General features: G+C 39.0%; 1 protein-coding gene across 1 annotated transcript in view; it reads left to right on the forward strand.

Moving 5' to 3' along the window:
• The window catches only part of DUSP22 (dual specificity phosphatase 22), a 59,206-nt gene that overhangs the window by 20,218 nt on the left and 18,363 nt on the right, over positions 1 to 20,625 (forward strand). The window contains exon 4 of the mRNA XM_074944941.1: positions 16,069 to 16,118. Coding sequence (XP_074801042.1) covers positions 16,069 to 16,118 — 50 coding nt within the window. The remainder of the gene's footprint in view (positions 1 to 16,068; positions 16,119 to 20,625) is intronic.

The following is a 20,625-nucleotide window of genomic DNA, read 5'->3' on the forward strand; positions in this document are numbered from 1 at the left end:
TTTTATCAGAGAGACAAGGTGGGGGAGGTAGTATCTTTCATTGGACCAACTTCTGTTGGCGAGAGTGCATGTTCTTAGCCCAGTAGCAGAGATTACTAAACATTCTATGTTGATTTCTAGGATGTTAAAACCCATTTAAAAATATCCCTTTACCATAACATGCCCCTTGCTAACACTGCACGGCAAATTATTTGTGCAAGAGGCTTCAAATCCTTTTCCATCTAAAATGTAATTATCCAGGCTTGACAAAAAAAATGCCATAGCCTAGTAGCCTGGAGGGAATACACCTGTGCTGCTACACCCCAAAAAACCACTCATTCAATTTACGTGGGCAGATATTTGCCCCCTCTGCAAATTAATCCATTCCTTCCCCCATTTTATTTTACTTCTACATATTGTGAACGTGTTCACAACACAGAAGATGACTGCTGGTGCCGCTGCCACTACTGCTCTCCTTCTGAGCCTATATGGCTTTTTTTGTTTCCTAATGCCTCCACCAATCAGAGGGCTTCTGCTTCTAGTGCCATTTCCCCTCCAGTAAAAAAAAAACAAAAAAACAATGGATTTAGCCACTCCTGTAAAATTTCCATTTGACCTGGCAAGCCGGTGAATAGGTTGGGTGTATTTTAAAAAAAAAAAAATCCCTACCTGGGGAAAGTAGGGTTGCCAATTTTGGTTGGATGTATTCCTGGAGGTTTCATCACATGACATAATCCTTTAATTAAAAATTAATCTTTAATTCCTGGAGACTCCAGGACAATCCTGGAGGGCTGGCACCCCTAGGGGAAAGACAGTTAAAGGTGAACTGGAATTTGAAGATTGTCTTTGGGCTCAGTACTGTGGATCAGCAAAGCTAAACCTGCTCACTTTTTGTTGAGTGTGTGTTTGACTTATTAAGGTGTGCCTACTGTATGGTCTAAAAACATATTGAATTTCAAGACTGCTGTTAACTGGAGTGATATACAGATGCACTCACTAAAGAAGATGTAATCACACTTTTATGTCTGTGCTGCATGTGTTTCCTCTGGGGTGTTGTCCTCTAAAATAAACAGAAGCTTGCATCTGTCTTGTCATGATTTTCTAGTCAAGGTATGGGAACTACTTGCTGCAGAATCCAGGTGCAGTCACAGTATTCAGTCTACAACCTCCTCTCATGTGGAAAACCAATGTTACAATTTTGTCCACAGTTCTTTAAGTAGAAAGAAGATTGCAAGTTCCTTTTGTTTTTCAGCGAAATTATTATTAATTACATTCTAATTCATGGTTTTAATCCGGTATTCACTTGCAACTAAGTACTTACAGATGAACGAAGGTTTAGAAAATCTTGTTACAGCACTTCATTACTTCCATTTAGGTATGATTACTTGTCAGGTTGTAATTAAGATATGTGGAAAACAATGTGTTGGTACTTTGCAGGTTGTCTTGCTCTTGGAGCATTGAAAAATAATGTTTAGGGTTTAGGCTTTGTATAAATTCTATTTGCTTTTAAAAGATTAGTAGCTTTGGCTTTTTCTCTTGCCCACTGAAGTCAACGGCAAAGCTCCTATTGACTTCAGTGGCACAGCGTTAGGTACCCAGTTCTGTAGCTGCTCTGTCAGTGGAAATTCCGCTGAAATCATTTTGAGATTAATACAGGGAATGACACTAAAATCAGACCCTTAGTAAACTTTCCTGTTTACGTAGATACCTTAGTCACCCCTAAAAATCAAGATGGTAGTTGAATTGAACATTTGCCAAAGTGTGTGGGGTTTCGTTTGTTTGTTTGTTTTTTAATTTCCTATCCTAAGTGTAAGAAATATTGCAACTATTTCACTCAACTTAAATAAACTGTGGGAAGAACTTTTTTGTTTTGTGTTTTAAAGTGGTAAACCTAGTACATTAAAGTGATGGCTGTGTTCAGTTAGCTGATGATCAGTACTATGAAATCACATTCATTTTCACATAATGTGTTCTCTTTATTGACCAGAGAAATTGTGTTCATTCTAGTGAATCATGCTTAAAGGGTCACTGTCACATAGGTTAGCTCTCAAAAATTCTTGCAAAACCTACTACCACCAGGTGTTACTTTTTTTTTTTGTAATTTCAATAATAGTTTTTTGTTTTGATCTACTAATAATTCTTCTGTTCAATTTGAATATGCAACACGGTAGCATCTTGCTAGTACATGAGAACCAGAAAATGGAATTGATCAGTCTAATTTCATTGTCCACGTTGACTCAAGAATAAAGCAAACAGCCATCATAAATAGTGAATAGTATATTTGGTGTATATTCTAAAATCTAATTTTAAAAATCTGTTGTTGATGCCGATGAGGACATTTTAAAAATTATTTTTGACCTGAGAGTGATTGTGTATTTGAACCAAATACCTTCTTAACTAACTTTTTTCCTGTTCTGTTCCTTGTTTTCTGCACTATTAGGAAGTATGAAATGTCTGTTCCCCCCCCCCCCCCCCCAGCTTGCCACATCAGGAGAAAATGATTGCCTGGTTGGGGTTCATATAAAAATGCTTTAAGTTTTTTCAGGAGAAGTAATTGAGAAACCAATAACTTTTCAGTGGGTTTTGCTTTCAGAAGCCCTTTCTGGTAAAGTTCAACTCTATAAATCCTCTGAGTTTGCTATTTATAGTTAGCTAATTAACAAAGATTAGGCTCAGGAAGCTATTGCTTGCTTTCAGAATGTAATATCTGCAGACAAAATGTTTTTAAAGTAAATAAAGTCTTGTATTCTACTTGTGGTACAATAAAGGCTGAAAACAGCTTTTTAAAGGATTGTTTTTACTTTTTGTAGGGAAGGGTATGGCATATTATAGGTATGTGGTGAAGCTTGACATGACTTAAATTGGAAAAAAATTAACAGAACATGAATTGAGCAATCTGTCACTGTTGTGTGCTTAGTTCTTTTGCTCTCTATGTAACACTATTTTAATGTAAACTAGCACTATCTTTTTAAAAATAGAGCCTGTAATTAATTTGTTCATGAAGCCCCAACATTGAAGTGATCTAAATGCTGAACACAGTCTTCATACAGATATCCTAACAATGCATACAGCCATTTGTAATTTAAAAAGACATGCCTAAAAGTTTGTCAGGAAAAAACGGATGAAGTGATTGTGGTGGGTCCAACACACTAGGGACTACAAAATATGATCATGAACTACTTCAAATGAGTGCCCTCAATAAACAGGGACACATGGGCCACCATTCTCTATCTACCAGCATCATTTCTGTTTTTGCCTGGGCAAGGAGTAGGTATCTCTGACGTGTTAGTTCCTCAGTATAATCCAAGCATTCTTCCAGAGCAGAGGCTGAACTTGCATGGCCACAGATGATTGTTCATGGATTTTATGTGACATACAGATCTTAGCATAGAAGATGCTCAGATTCCAGGCCATCACCTCACCAATTTGCTGCTTGGATGCTTCAAATTCCAGATATAAACTCCAGTGCGCTCTGGGCATGAGAAATAACAAGGAATCGGTGAGCTGGGAGCCTCCTCTAAAAGATAATATTGGTCAGTGATCTGATGGCAAGAAGGGAATGTCAGCTATACCTTAGCATCAGCGCCTCTGATGCAACAAGGAATAGGCTCTGGTGGTGACACAGGTTTGGAATAGACCAAGCATCAACATGCACAGGTTGATGGGCAGACCTGACCCATGGGTGTGATCAAAATATCTGATCTTCAGACAAAACCCAGAGGTGAGAACAAGCATGTAACCAGCCCTGCTTTTTGCAGTGGAAAACCCAGAAAGTCCATGGCTTCCAGGAATATCCAAGCCATTAGAGTTGTTGTTCACATGCACTCTGCAACCTCTGAGGACAAGAATCCACAAGGGCTCTCAGCAATGCCAACACGTGATCCTTAAAGCTGATTTTTACAGGTTTCATTTCTGTTGCTGTGGGCTGACGGGAGATAAAAAGTTATCACAAAGGACCCGACACACAGCCCACTGAAGTCTCTTCATTGACTTCTGTGGGCTTTGAATCTGTCCCAAGGCAGGTACAACACTGGCAGCAGGAATACGAGCTTTCCCCATATTGTTTCATGGTGGAAGTTTTTATTTTATTGTATTCTTGTGTTGCATTCATTGAGGTGCTCAGAGCCTGCAGTGAGGAGCACAACATAAATACTGAGAGTGCATTTGAGTTCTTTCTATTTTAGCAAATGTCACCCAACTCTGCTTTGGAGCAGGGCTTAAGTAAGTTACTATTAGCCTGTCTTCAAGCATTAGCTTAGCTTAACAAAAAGAAGGTTTAAAGAGTGATTTGATCACGGTCTATAAGGACTTGCCTGGGGAACAGAAATTTGATAGAGGGCTCGTCAGTGTATCCGACAAAGGTATATAACAAGATCCAATGTGTGGAAGTTGAAGCTATACAAATTCAAACCTAGAAAGAAGATGCATATTTTTCACAGACAGGGTAATTGACCATTGGAACAACTTATCAAGGTTTGTGGTGGATTTTTCCATTACTGGCAATTGTAAAGTCAAGGCTGGATTTTCTCTAGAAGATGTGTGCAAGAGAAGTAGCCATATGTCCATCAAGAACTGGATTGACACTATGAACTCTTCTTATAGAATCCAACAAATATTTGTCAGTTACTAGTACATTATCATTGCTGTTAAGCTAGACCAGAGTTGAAACAGTAAGTGTATGATTCCTATTCCCCCGTCTCCTGGGGTTATCTGGTCTCCTAGGGTTAATTTACAATATTCTGTCATTTTCAGACTGGCCTCAGTACAGAACTTGCTGTGATGCAACACTGTTGTATAGCAGATTTGTATGGGGGATTTGATGACAGCCTTCAACTACCTGAAGGGGGTTTCCAAAGAGGATGGAGCTAGGCTGTTCTCGGTGGCAGATGACAGAACAAGGAGCAGTGGTCTCAAGTTGCAGTGGGGGAGGTTTAGGTTGGATATTAGGAAAAACTATTCCACTAGGAGGGTGGTGGAGCGCTGGAATGGATTACCTAGGGAGGTGGTGGACTCTTCATCCTTAGAGGTTTTTAAGGCCTAGCTTGACAAAGCCCTGTCTGGGATGATTTAGTTGGGGTTGGTCCTGCTTTGAGCAGGGGGTTGGACTAGATCGCCTGATGTCTCTTCCAACCCTAATCTTCTATGATTTGATGATTCTATGACGTAATTAAGACATTTTGTTTTGAGACTCATGCTTCTGAAAAAATGAAGAGTAGCATGACCTTAGAGGCATTTTAATGTTCCCATTAAAGTAGCCTGTAGTGCTATTTTCTGTCACAGAACGCTTGGATCTTCACCATTCCCTTTACAGTGAGTCGCATTTGAAGCTGGCCCTTGTGTAGGTTTTGTGCTTTGTGCACGTGTGTGATTTTTTTTTCTTGCTTTCTGTTTCTAAAAGAATTGATTTTTCTTTTTCATGGGTATTAGAAGAGAAAGGGATATATAGTTGCAATTGTTAATCTGAAACCATCCAGGTGAGGCTAAAGTAGTTGAGTTATATTTAAATCCCACCAAACTGGACAAGCTTTTGGGTTTTTTAAGATCACACCGCTCCCTTTACATTGTAGGCAGTTGTAATACATGTCTATAGCCCATCCACACACCGGTGCAGTCTTTGGTCTATAAGAGATATCTAGCCTATGTGGGGATACAAGTCTGTATAAGTGGTCCATCAGTAAGGTAGTCCTGTCATTGGAGCTTCTGTGGTTTGATGATCAATTTCTTTCTAGGGCAAATATAGGGATTTGAAAGTATTATACATAGTTGTTTAGAGCATAAAATAGCTGTGATTGCTGCTTAGGAAACACTCTATGGTGCATGCCAATGAAATATCATAATCTTCCTCCACTAGCTCTTCTATAATGTAAATTTTTGTAGTGTGGTTTTTTCATTCTTTATAGTTAACCAGAGCACCTGCAGGAAGCAGAGTTATTTGTTCTTTTAAAAAAAAAATTCAGATCCCATTCACTATGCCAAGATAGATCTTGTGCACAATATCTCCAGAATAGTGCTGTGTATACCTCCCCTCCCCCATACTAATAGCTATGTAAAATAAGCTATGGCTTGTATGCTCTGTAGAAAGGAAAAAAACAAAAAACCTCGAGACAACTTAATGCAGTTATCTATTTTGGTTGATTTTATTAGCTTTTTCTTGTGCTCCTGTCGTCACATATCTTGAATGAACTGTAGCTTTAAGACTGAAGTTTCAAGGGACCCTCGTAAAGAATTTAGATCCCAAATTTGATCTTCCATACAGTCACTCAGAAACTGACGGGGGGGGGGGGGGGAAGAAGGAATATTTCTGAGAGCCATGAAAACAATCCTTCAAGCTCCTTGAGTTTGCAGAAGTAGTCAATGCATGGCTTATTTTCAGTTCTGCTAGCATAAATGATGCTAGTTCACCTAGTGGCAAGAGGTTGACAGCATGTTAGTTTGGACTCCAGGATTAAAATAATAGTTCTCCAACAAAGTTTGTGCCAAATTCTTTGAGGCCTGCAGTTAAGAGCTGATTTAGAGTAAAGCCCACATACTTTTTGAAGGGATTCTTAAAAAATGGAAATTCAGCCCAATTAAAGCTAATAGAAAGGAACCCAAATCATGGCAGGTAAAATATAAGGTGAGTTTAAGAGGAACAAGTGAATGGTTGAGTATAGAGGCAAAGATATACTTAGAGTATCTTGTTTTTATATTCAAATCAGTAAGTGTGAAAGAATGAGGGGAAGTAAAAGAATGAGGACGTTGCAGAGGAGCTAAATGATTTCTTTGCGTCAGTTTTTCACCACAGACGATGTTGCGGACATACTTGTTCTTTTCAGGCACTCTTAGGGATGGAGAAGTCAAAAGAGGATATGCTGGAACAAGCTGATAAATAACAAGTTCCTTGGACTGGATGGAAGATCTAAGAGTTCTGAGGAAACTTAACAAAAGTGGCTGATCTGCTAGCCAAAGCCATGCAATCTCTCTACTATCAGCTATTATCCTGGAAGAGAGATGTCAGTTTGATACTTATTAGAGACCTGGTAATCATAATATATCCTTATGGGCCTACACTTAGATTTGCTGTTTGTGGAAATTTCTTAAATTTCTGTGTATGGCCAAACATTTCAGATATCAAACTTAAAGTGGGCTGTACATTTTGCAGCTTCTGGGCTCAAAAAGTTCCAGATGAGTAGAGGAACTAGCTAGTTTCTTGGCATAGAGCAGATCAGCTGCTTCAACGCAGTCTTTGGCTGATATTCCTGCTGCTGCCTAAGATATCAGCTCTTGGTGCCTAAGAATATTATTTGGGGCATGCACAGCATAGGGTTTCCACTGAAATATTAAATGGTGATAGCCACACCATGTTTCAGTTTTCTAATACCATGTTCCGTGTCCTGAAAGCTTCCTCCACTACCTTTAACTTCAGTTTTGAGATGGACTCTTTTCCCCCCCCCCCCCCCCTTGAAGCACTTTAAGAGATTTCCAAAATTCTGGGGGAAAACCCTGGTTTAAGATGAAAGAAGCAATTTCCATCTCCCTAATTGGTAGAACTACAGGTGCAGAAGATAACTAACCTTCAGTATTCTCTCTTTAGCTCCGTAATCTCAAGGGAATATCCACACTCAGAAACCAGCCCATAAGTCTTTGGTTTGGACTAGAAGTGCATCATTGCTCTGACACATGATGGCTAAATTGGTTTCCTAATGTTCCCCTATCAATCCATGCATTTTTTGAGTTCAGGCTAAATCTGGACTGATGCTGCTCATTATGTGTAAACCTCCAGACCTTTTAAAAAAAAAATACAGCTTCTGTACTGTATATCATGGAGCAGCTCTTGAGATGCAAGAAGCTATTTGTAAATAAAAATTGCTTCTTGAGGAACCGATGAGGAGAAGAAATGGATCCTTTAGTAGTGATTGTGTAGCACATTCTGTACACTGGCTCTGCAATCTTTTTGTATGTAGGCCAGTCTTAGGGGACTCTTAATGAGTGCGTTCTGCTGGCCAGATAGCATACAACAAAATGCAATTTCCAAGTCATTAACATGCTACCAGAGTGAAAATTAGTTCTTCCAGTTGTTAAATAATTAAAGTCAGATTTAAACTGTTCTGTTTGAGTCTCTTCCAATAGGCTCCTACCTCAACCAGTGTCACAAATTGTTATTCTTCAACAGTCTGGTCACAATCAAGAGGAAGCTCAGAAGTGCCCATTTTAAATAAATATAATTTTCATATACATTTCACTGCTTATTCATGATTAGAAGAATTTCCCCACGAGAGGTTTCAAAAGATTGTGCTGAGCAAAATAGCTACCATTTTTCTTTCAGCTGTAGTGGTGCGAGAAGACTCCTTTATTTAAAGTACAGTTCTTCTGACTTTGGCTGAGTTCATGAGGAGTTAGGAACTCTGACCTAATTTCTCAAAAGTGACTAGTGATTTTGTATGTCCACAATGAGACACCTGAAAGAGGCCTGAATTCCAGGAAGTGCTGAGTGCTTACCCTCTTGATGTTGGTTCCTTGTAGTGTCTCAAGTTAGACACTCAACATTAGTCATCTCTGGTGGAGACTGCTGTGGCGATATACTGACTCGGTTCATTCTTTGGTTTCCCTAGTTATTCCACCTTCCAGGAGAACTCCAGCCTTTGTTGGGTAGAACTAACATCTGGTGGAAGGGTGGTTCTAGAATCTTTCCACTATTGAGGCACCTCTACTAGGGGTTAGGTTGTTGAAAGTATGGGTCAGTATTGACCCATTGACTGGATATTGATTGGTATGGGTCAGTATTGACCCATACCACATTCACTGGAACACAATGAGCCCTTCTACTTCCATCTAGGAAAAGATGTGGAAAGTGTGTTAATTTTCATTTCTAAAAATAGATGTAGCTGTTTCTGATCTTAATGATTTTTTTTTTAAATCTGAAAATGCTTCATAAGATTGCTGTGAGATCCTTATGTAATCAAGTGCTGTGAATATAAAAAGGCTACTGTATTATTAAAAATAAATAAATATTACAGGACCTTCCCAGCTTCAGTAGTTCAGATTCCCCATAAGTCTATTTCATTTATTTATGATGCCCTCAAAAGCAAACATGAAATAACTCTACAATGTGATCGATTAGTGGTTATTGCTGAAATATAAATGTGTTTTCTATGAGTCATTAATAAAATCAACAGCATTTGTAACTGCTCCAGAAAGTAACTGAAAGGACAAACAACGGTTGACTGGTTTTCAGTTAGGTGGTTCTGTAGCTGTACTGGACAAAACTCTTGGTAACCTCTTGCTGGTTTGCCTTGAGGAAACCTTATCTGCTGGCTGTTTCCCACTTTAGCTTTTTTGCTGAAATGCCCCTAAACAAAAATAAGTACTCCCATCCTCATCTGTTGATGTGACAAGTCAGATTAACACATGGCTTTTGACTAACCTGAAAGAACTTGCCAGGTGCTAGAGGTTTCCTATTTGCATCTGGGTTCACAAATTTAAGCTGAGGGGTTTTGGTTGTTTTTTTAAAAAAAAAAGAATTTCTTGGAAGTCGTTGATGGTATCTTTACATAAATTTAAATACCGAGAAGTTTAATGCCAAAAATGTAACATTTATCTTTTAAAAAATAATGATTTTAGAATAGAAATTGTGGTGGTGGTTTTGGACAACTCAGGGTTCGTATTTCTCTTCCCCCCCCCCCCCCCACCCTCTTCCCCCCACCACTGATTGACTAGAAATGGAGATGTTAAAGTTACAAAACTGAGAACTCTCAAAGGGGATAGAGCATTGAAGTCAAACTCTATCTTAAGTGTTACTTTGCATTATGAGTCTGTTTTTTAAGTTCTATAACTCTCTTCTCCCTCCCCCCACATAGTGTTGCTAGATTACTCAAAAACATTAAAGCAAAAACACCCAAATACTTTATTAGATTTTTTTATACTTCTGAATACACCATGCAATACTATTTATTTATAGTTTTAAGTTAATCAGGCATCATTCTTGGTGAATTCAGAATGTGTCTTTGATTATAACAAACTATCCTATGTTTGTAACCTGAAGAAATAACAAGACGTATATGTTTTGTCATGCTTCTATTCGCTTATTCTTGCTGGAGATTCTTGGTATTGCTTTTGTCAAGATGAAATCTGCAATGTGCTGTTTGGATTTCCCATTCTCACATACAAACCTACTATCTCAAGTGCACTAGATGTGGTTGCATCATTTTGCTGCTGCAAAGTCTTGTTCTGCATAGGAAAGTTCAAATTGCTTAAGTTTGGTTGATAAAATTAAGCTAGGAAAGTAACATCCACTCTATTTTTTTCATTTCAAATTAGCCACAGATAAGTAGAATAGGAAAAAATTAAACTAGGTCATAAAAGATATTCATTGTTTTTCCTGTACTTTTTTCTTGTGTGTTATATAAAGTATTGAATATAATCCAAAAATGTAAGACTTTATTAAAAAAAAAAAAGCTAATAAAATCTCTCTCACACACACACACACACACACACACACACACTTGGAATGTTATGGTTTCATTGAAGATTCCAAACATTAAACAAGTGTGCAGTGTTCAGAACTTAATAGGTAATGACACCTAAAATAATTAGAAGTTGTAACATATTTGCTGTTCAGTTGATAGGTTTTTATTAGCTCTCAGTGTAAACCCTAGCTATATAAAATATATTTAAATTTTGTTTCTCATTTTTGAAAACTTGAGAGAGATAGTGTAATGATTTGGCTTTATTTTACGATGTATGGCGAAATGGTGCAAGCATGGTATTGTTTCACAAATAACAGTGAATTTTTTAGAAATTTTACTTAACTCTCGCTTGTTTCAGCTTTGACGATCTTGAAATCAGAATACTTGTTCTGGTTTTGTTAGCTCTCACTGTATCGGTTTAACTGTAGCCTTTAGTTTCAGGGCCTAAGAGACAAAATTCTAGTTTTGGTGGTTACTCTGTCTGCTGAAATAGAAAACTAAAAGATCATTTTCTTTTCAGTATATTAGCTCTCCAGTCTATCATGTATCATTAACTGCACTGGAAAAAACGTGCGCGACCTCAATTGCTTCTGGCATCATACGAAAACTAGCTAATATCAATAACCTTAGAAAACATCTTAAAAAATGAATGTAGGTGTATGGGTGGGGTGTTAAGGATTTAGAAGCAACAGTTGGAGGATAGCATTGAATTAAGAAGTGGTCATGAGAGAGGCACTGTGATGTAGTTGGTTATTCAGCTTATGTATAGATCTAGGAAGTTTGTACAAACACTTGAACTTGTGTGGTGAATTGCTGAGGGTTTGTTTTTTTTTCCCCTCAGTTGGAGCATAGAATTCGGTTTGCTTTACAGCAATGTGTCATTTTTTATAACTCCGAGAAAATATTTAATTTTTTTTATGAAAAAGCTGGTTTGGTTTAATCCAGGGAAGGGTCTGTTTGGAGGGAGAAAGAGGAAAAAATGTTGGCATGCAAGATATCGGTTGAAGGAATATTTCAATGTGAATATACCAACTGCAGCAGTAAGTAAGTAATGTGGATTTGTTCCTTCACGTTGGATTTATAATAATTGCTTTTTCATCAGCTCTTGTAATAAGGTTTTATCTCTGACCTAAAAAAAATTCCATTTTTGAGAAGGGCAAATATTCTATGAACTCAACAAATTTAATGAGTGGAACTGGTCTGCTGGAACCTAAATCCAGTTTTTTCACTGAAAAATCCATCTATTATTCTACCAGATGACAAAATGCAAGTTTCCTTTTGAAAGAAATACTGAGTTATACACATACACTTAATGTTTAGTTTGCCTGTCCCACCTTTGTTAATATTATTTATTTAAATCACATAGTAGGGTTTATTCTTGACATTTTCTAGCAATATTATAGCTTCCTGAATAAATCTGAGGCCCATTGAGGCATTGGAAGTCTTCCCATTGACTTCAGCAATCTTATGACCAGGCACAGACTCCTTGTTGTCATGATGAGCACATACCCAAGCAAGGAAGCAGACACCTCAGTGATGTTTTTGCTTCCTCCTTTGGCTTGGTCTTTGTTGACGATTCTAAGATTGCAAACGCAACTAACTACTGAAATTGTGAAGCCTATGGCATTTTTGCACACTAATGAACAAGCTATGAGCATCTGAAAATCTTAGTCTACAGTATTTACTTGTTACGTTGACACACACTGTTCTGCTTTGCTTAGAGTCCCTTTGGGACAATTCTTAGATGTTATCTGCATTGTACGTGCACAGGAAAGACGGTGATGTCTCTGGGGCATAACTGCACAAGAACACTATGATGTTGGGTGGTTTTTTTTAATTATCACATAGACAAGAGGGCTCAGAAATTAAATAACTTCCTGTTACCAGTATCCTTTTTTTTTTTAAAGTGCACTAAGTTTGTAAATATATCAAAATTGCCTGAAGAAAAGCGAATTCAGCATGGCAAGTCTTGTTATCAACAGCAACACATAAATTATCTCTATTGGACAGTGGCCGAAGTGTTTCATTTACAAACGACTGCCCAGTATCAACCAGTATAGTCCCTCTATTTAATTAATGCAATTAAAATTAATGCTTTTGATTCTAAGATTTTTTTTTTTTTAAAACTATCTAGGATCAAAATCTGATTATGGGGCGGGATTTTAAAAAGTTGGTCAGTGCTGTTCTAACTGTGCTCCAGTTGAAGTCATTGGGAGTTTTACTGTTGATTTCAGTGGGACAGAGAGAGGCCAACACTGAACATTTTTGAGATTCTACCCATAATTTTCATTTTCCTGTTGGAGGAGGGGGGATTTCCTGGGAGGCCTGGGAGGGGAGTTCATTAGCACCGCCTTCCAAAACGCTCCAAGGTGGCACGCATTGGTAAAGCACAGAATTCCAGAACCTTTGTGTTGAATGGCCCTGTTAATCTGACCCTGAGAGGTGATGAGCACCTCCCATTGAGTGTAACTCCCGTTGGCTTTATTGGGTTGTACCTCCCAGGATCAGGCCTTGGAGGAGCTGTTTAGCACAATATGTGGTCTCTTGTAGGCTAGTTTCGTGCTTGCGTGTGGTTCTGTGGTAGCTGTGAATTCACGTCACTCTTGGCATCATGCAGAATGGGAATCGGCCATCTGTGACAGAAAAGAACACTGTGTGCTCTAAAACTGACAGTACTTCTTCTTTTTAAAGTGAACATTTTCTGAAAGCCCCTCTTAGTTCAGCTATTGGAAGCATTCAGCATGTGTGATAATTGTTGAAATCAGTGGGACTATTTAAATGAGTATGGGATGCAGGATTGGGACCTTTAATTGCATGATACAATGCTGGCCTCAGTGTGTTTTCTCTCTCCCCTCCCCCACCTTCTTTTCATTCCCGTGTTCTGCCTTGTTGAAGGGTAGCTAATGAGTACTGGGCTCCTGGTACTGAATTGTCCAAAGGAGAAAAGAGCATTTAATATGACCTGAAAACGTAAATTGCCAAGCTTCAGCAAATGTAGGGCCTAATGCTATAAAATTTACTCATCTGAGCAGTCCTCTTAAGTTCAAAGCTAAAGCTTCATGGTGAATACCACTGTGTAAGGAGGTAATGATACCAGCTCTATATTGTAGCATTGTCTAGTCTAGAGAAATCAATCTATTGTTTTTTATATGCACATTGTTCTACCACCAGTTGAGTGCCTCTCCGCTAGCCATCTTGACTCTGTAAGGTTTATTATCCTTGTATCCACACTAGGGCTGCTTTGCCCTGATTCAAGTGGGGGTGGCTGCCATGTTCGACAGTTTTCATTTTTTGACAGATGTCAGAGATGCCATTTAGCTGGCAAGCTTCCATTGTTCACCAGCTGAATCTCTTCTCTTCCCCACCCCCAACGATGTTTTGTCATGCCCACACAACTCTCCCCACATTACCTTCCAGAAATATTACCAGCTCCCACTCTGCAGGAGCTTAGCTGAGATTATGCTCGCTTTCACTGTAAACCCCTCTTCAAATGTTCCCCTCTCCCTAAGCCATGATTTCCCCCAGCTATGCCTTCCACACTTCCAATAATCCCCACGCTCTGTCTGTGCCACTTATTCAGTGAACCATTGACAGTTCACCAGTATAGTCTGTGACACACTTCAGGTGGAAATAAGTTGACAATCCACAGGTGGATTAAAGGGCTAGGAAGAGGTTGGAAAGCGGTAATGGAGTGGCTGTGAAGAATGCACTGGCTTGCTCTGACATACCACCTCTGGTTCTTCATATTGAGAACATAACGGTTGCACCATCAGAGGTTTGTTGTCTCATGTGTGGAGTAGCCAGAGGTGGGGTTGGAGATCATGGCCTGGGGAGAGGTTTATATTTGAGGAGGTCATAATGAGCCTGATCACTATCTGAGATCCTGGAGATGTCCTAAAGAGGGAAGTAACTAGGTATATTTAAAACTTGTGTGTAGAGTATGGAGTACTAACTTCTTTTGTCATCGCTCTTTTTGTTACTTATCTATTACTTTGTCACTTTATTGTCCAAGCTCATTTTTTAAACTTGTTTCTGTGGCCCTTTGTAAAACACTCCTGAAAAGGCATTGCCTACTTGACTTTTCAGATCAGAGTTCTTCTAAGAATATATATTGCGGTTCCTTATTTCAGTACATAATTCATTACACTAATAGCTGACTAATAAAGTGAGGACTTCTTATTGGAAGATACGCCTGAGTTTTAAAGTCCTCGCTTTCAAAAAATAACCGATTTTCTCTTCCAAAATGCCCTCCTTTTTGTTTGTGTTGCTAAATACGTAAGGGAAAAACTGAATGTGGCATTCTGCATGATAAATAGTTTTTCACAAATTTCATTTTCAGCATTCATTTTGACAAGTCAGAACGGTATAAGATGTGACTAGTTTCCAATGAAACATAACAAGAATAATAGTTTAAGATGATGAATATAACAAGTTTTACACCTTTCTAATAAAAATGCTGCCATTTAAAAAATTCACTTAAGGATCTTTTGGAGTAAACATGACTAAGCTGTCTGTTTCTTAGCGACAAAACATTTGTGAAAACAACTTTTTAAGTCTGTATGCAATGGTGTTGTAACCACATTGGTCCCAGAATATTAGAGCAGTGGTTCTCAAATTTTGTACTGGTGACCCCTTTCACATAGCAAGCCTCTGAGTGCGACCCCCACTTAAAAATTAAAAACACTTTTTAAAAAATATTTAACACCATTATAAATGCTGGAGGCAAAGCGGCGTTTAGGGTGGAGGCTGACAGCTCACGACCCCCCCATATAATCTTGCGATTCCCTGAGAGTCCCAACCCTCAGTTTGAGAACCCCCGTATTAGAGAGACAAGGTGGGTGGGTTCATCACATAAGAATGGTCATAGTAGGTCAGACCAAAGGTCCATCTAGCCCAGTATCCTGTCTTCTGACAGAGGCCAATGCCAGATGCTTCAAAGGAAATTAACAGAACAGGCAATTATCGAGTGATTCAGCCCCTGTCCTCCAGTCCCAGTATATGGCAATCGGAGGCTTAGGGACCCCCCAAGCATGGGGTTGCATTCCTGACCATCTTGGCTAATAGCCGTTGATGGAGCTATCCTCCTTGAACATATCTCATTCTTTTTTGAACCAAGTTATACTTTTGGCCTTCACAGCATCCCTGGCAATGAGTTCCACAGGTTGACTGTGCATAGTGTGAAGAAGTACTTTCTTGTGTTTTGTTTTTAAACCTGCTGCCTAGTAATTTCATTGGGTGACCCTCTGGTTCTTGTGTTATGTGAAGGGGTAAATAACACTTCCTGATTCACTTCCTCCACACCAGTCATGATTTTATAGACCTCTCTCCTATCTGTCCCTTAGTCGTCTCTTTTTCCAAGCTGAACCGTCCCAGCCCATATGGAAGCTTACACAGAGCTGAAGAAGAGCTCTGGGTAAGCTTGTCTCTCTGACCAACAAAAGAGATTACCGCACCCACCTTGTCTTTTTTTTTTTTTTTAAAATCTGGGCAAATGAGGCAAAATCTGCAGTTACTTGCAATACTACAACTCTTTCATAATCAATGGAGCTGCACAACTACTAGAGCAGAATTTGCCCATTGATCTGTGACCATTATGCTTCTGTCCTAATGTCGTGTTCTCATTCCTGTTTACTACTTTATACAGGGAGTGAAATATCTGTGCATTCCTGCTGCCGATTCACCCTCGCAGAATTTGTAAGTTTGGGGTTTTTTTTTTAATTCAGTACTAATGCTTGTTTTGAAATATGTTGAAGGACCTGATTCTGATCTCTGAGCAATTTTACACCAATGTAGGTTTAAATCTGTTGGGTTTAGGGGGAATTACTCCTGGTTTATATTGAGATGACAGAAGAATAGTGTCCCCCCACCCCTTTTTTTAAGTGCTTTCCTACTTGGTATGTCTGCTTTGCTACCAACAATATCCAGAGTTGTTGTTGTTAAGGCAAAATTTTTGGAAGGGATATTAAACCTTGTGCTTCAGGGCTGGTCTGTGTTGCAAAGTTAGGTCAGTTTAACTAGATTCCTCCAGGACTATGAAAAAATTAAGACCTTGTGTGATGTAATTAAGCCAACCTAAGCCCTGGCATACACTCTGCTAGGTTGATGGAAAAATTGTTCTGTTGACCTAGCAACCACCTCTCTGAGTTGACTTTTAATACAACGATGGAAAAACAGCACCACAGCAGTGCAGCTGCAGCTCTGCAGCTGTGTCACTGTAGCATTTCTGGTAGAGAGAGAGCCTTAGCCATAGCCAATCTCTACATTTTAGAGACCCGGAGGAGACCTATGTGGGGTGCAGATCATGGCACGTCTTCCTACCGTAGGGTTCTTACACCTTCCTCCAAATCATCTGGTCCTGGCCACTGCTGAAACAGTATACTGGGTTAGGCCTGATTCAGTATGTCAATTCCTATGGTCTTCTGCTTCTTGTAATAGGAATGTATCTATGTGAAGCTGCTGCTTTTTTAATTAAATTAAATTAAATTTTTATTTTAACTATCCACGGTCCATGTAACTGTCCTGAAAGTTAGTTGAGCTGACCCTGGGTTTAACATTCCAAATCTTTGAATTGATGGTATGTAGGAAACCATGATCTTGAAGTAATCAAAACATATTTCATAAGAAGACTTGGATGGCGACCAACTCTGTCTTCTAGTGCTCACTGTTTATGTTGAGGAGAGGTGGGGGGGTTTCAGCCACTTCCTGCTAACTAGTTATGTAGAGAAACAGAAGTAGTTGAAAGGGCCTGGTACCTACGGAAGGAAATGCAGCACTGCTTTTTCTCTCAGATCAGAGCAATATTCCGGCTGATGCTTTCAGTGGATATTTTTAGAGTATTTTGTTTCTCATACTTTGAAGAGATTCCAATATGACACTTGATGTTTCTTAATTGTTCTTTTCACCCTTTCCAATGGCATATTTCTGCAGTTATAAAAATCAATTTAACACAATTTTGTGTAGTAAGAACATAGCCCGTGAACCTTTTTTTCCCTGTCAGAGGTACTGAACACCCTCAAAGGCAACTGTAGTCAATGAGCTGCATGTTCTCAGTGCTTCTCAAAATCAGACCCTGAGTGTATTACTCCCTTAAAAATAATAGTAGCCCATAGGCTATTAAGTGGGAATCCAGGTTAGAGAACAGAATAGGATTTTCAGAACTAAGACGGTGGATATGGAAGCAATTTTTTGCATTGTTTTGAGGGAGAGTTGGAAAAATTGTGGAGGTTCATTTCATTTCCTTTAGGAAGGAAGCAACTTAAGAAACTACAGAGGCCTCTTTCGCATTTGTTGGGTCGTCATTAATCATTTGTCAGTAGTTGGAGATCCACTGGGTAGTTGTAAAAAGAAAAGGAGGACTTGTGGCACCTTAGAGACTAACCAATTTATTTGAGCATAAGCTTTCATGAGCTACAGCTCACTTCATTAGTCTCTAAGGTGCCACAAGTTCTCCTTTTCTTTTTGCAAATACAGACTAACACGGCTGCTACTCTGAAACCTGTCATTATACTGGGTAGTTGTGAAAATGTTTGCAAATCTGCCGTCTGTGTTAGAAATCTGGACCACTTTGTGAATAGAAAGAGGACACAATTTCCAGCGAATGTTAATTACATGTGCAATGCAACCAGCCCTAGTCATTGCATGTCAAGGAAATACATTGAAAAGCATTCAAAAGTAATTAGCTTTCTGGCACTGTACCAAGACTCTTAAAGCATTAATAAGATATTTGCATGAGTATTGTTTCTGTTATGCTGCAAGCATATACGGTTCTTGCTTCGGTATCAGATGGTTGCAAACAAATTTGGTACTTCTGATATTGATACATTTGATCACTTAAAACTGGATGAGTAACTGACTTTTTTCTTTTCTTCTTTATACGATGGAAAACTTCAAGTATAATGCAGTGTCTCTAAATACTGATGGTACTTGCTTTTAATATAAAAACTTCATAAGGTCAAAAGAAGCTTGTTTTTATTCAGGTCATAAGAATGTAATATGATCTTATCCAAACACTGTTTAAAAGTATAGGGTGTTTATCAGTTTGAGGGGGGGCCCTGTGGAAAGAGGGGATCTGTCCCTTTCTGATTTCTTTGTGTCTCTCCCCTTCTCAGAGAGAGACTGACAGCTGCAGAGGAAAACAATAGCATTGCATATAAAGTGCTTTTACCTAGTGATTGCTGCCGAGTGAAATTGACTAGGATCACATAAGATGCTTGTCTGTATTACTCAGCAGCTGGTTTTTCAGGTAAAGTTCTTCTGAGGTGGTGGTACTACTTTTCTGCAGCTGCTGGCATTTGTCGAAGGGGACCGGCTTAATGCATGGTCAGAGTGGATCTTGGGACTGTGGAGTTGCTAACTTAAGTTCGCATTAGCTATGTTTTCCTCATGGAAATTTCTTTTTCAATAAGTATAATATACATGATGCACTTACAGTAAGCATGTTAAGGGCTCTCCTGTTCCTGAGAGAAATCAATTCCCAATAAAATACAACAGTGAAAACAGAATACGCTCGCGTTCTTTGAAACTGTGTGTGAAGATTCAGTTCTACTAGCATTTTCTGCTCCTGCTTAGAATTTGAATTAAGCAATCATTGAGGCCTAGGTCATTTCCTGGGAGTTTAATGTGAGTTTGGCCTCTGCAGTGGGAATTTGGCCTCAGGCCATTAACTTCTGCTGGTCACTGATTTCCCTGACAATGCCCTCTCCTAAGGAACTTTTACTCTAAAATTAATTCTGTAGAAATTAAATATACCCTTCCTCACTCCATCTTATTTCTGTACTGTGTGTTTCTAGGGAATTAATACCCAGTTATGCTAGCCTATTTAGGGTAGCCATATTTCCCAAAGGGAAAACAGGACACCATGGGGTGCTGGCTTAAGCTCCCCACAGCCACTTGCCCGAGGCTGCTGCTGGCACCCTCCCTCACCCCCCTCCCACAGGACTATCATTAGTCACTCCAACCCTGCCTCCCCCCTGCACGGGGCTGTCATCTCTGCTTATGTTCCTCCTCACCACACCCCACTTTTATTTAAAAAAAATAAAAATAAAAAAAATGGGCATTTGTCCTGTTTGCTCTTGCCAACTGATCAGGGCTAATAAAAGGGACTCTCCTTGCCAAAATGGGATGTATGGTAATCCTGAGCCTATTGGGCTTCATGGTTGCCTTTTGAACTCTTCCTTTTGGCTTAGATTTAATATTACAGCCAGTCTGTCTGATAGTGCTACAGTAGCAAAATGCCAAAGAATCATACAAAAGTTCTAAGTAGTTCTTAGTCCTTCATTTTTCCAGGTTGGATTGCTGAAGAGAAAATACCACTACATTTCTTTCCCTACTGATGCTTTTTTCAACCCTAATGCATTTCTGAAAGCTCAAGTAAACACTGAAGTGTAGAGCTGACATGGAAAATCCCTCATTTAATTTGTATCAGATTATGCTTTTTATTAAAACATGATTGGAGAGCCCATTCACTGCTTTACTTCGTGTTGGATGTGCCCAGTGATATTATAAAGAAGCTGCAGTTCATAATATTAAGTTGGCAAGAGAAGTGTGAAAGTTGGATGTTGTAAATTACACTGAATTGTCAGTCCAGTGCGTAGATTGTTAATCAGGACAGTTGTTTTACTTTTATGTAGCAAATATTGATTTCCCATTTCATTGTTAACATAGAATAATTTGCTATTCAAGGGGTGAACATAAACCAGTACCGGGTTGAGTTGGCAGATTGCTTGAAACAATAGCTCTAAGAGGTGTGAACTGCCCCATTGATCAGAGTCAGGGCTCCATGATTCCATGAACTGGCAATGAATTCGACAGGCGTGACTGCATTAGGATTTCCCTTCTAACTTTTATGAAACTTGAACAAGACAATCACGGGTGAACACTACCACAAGTCTAAATTTGATGCTGTAAGAAGTAAACTAGCTGCATAGTGACTCAGCATACTAAATGTCATATCTGGAAAATGACTAATAAAACTGGACCAAAAGTTCACTATTAGCCATGCTTAATTACTTACTCTCTCTCCCTCCCTCCCTGAGAAAGACATCACCCATTTACCTTTGATAGGTTTCAGAGTAACAGCCGTGTTAGTCTGTATTCGCAAAAAGAAAAGGAGTACTTGTGGCACCTTAGAGACTAACCAATTTATTTGAGCATAAGCTTTCGTGAGCTACAGCTCACTTCATCGGATGCATACTGTGGAAAC

The sequence above is a fragment of the Natator depressus genome, chromosome 2 (assembly GCF_965152275.1).
Source record: "Natator depressus isolate rNatDep1 chromosome 2, rNatDep2.hap1, whole genome shotgun sequence".
Classification (NCBI taxonomy): domain Eukaryota; kingdom Metazoa; phylum Chordata; order Testudines; family Cheloniidae; genus Natator; species Natator depressus.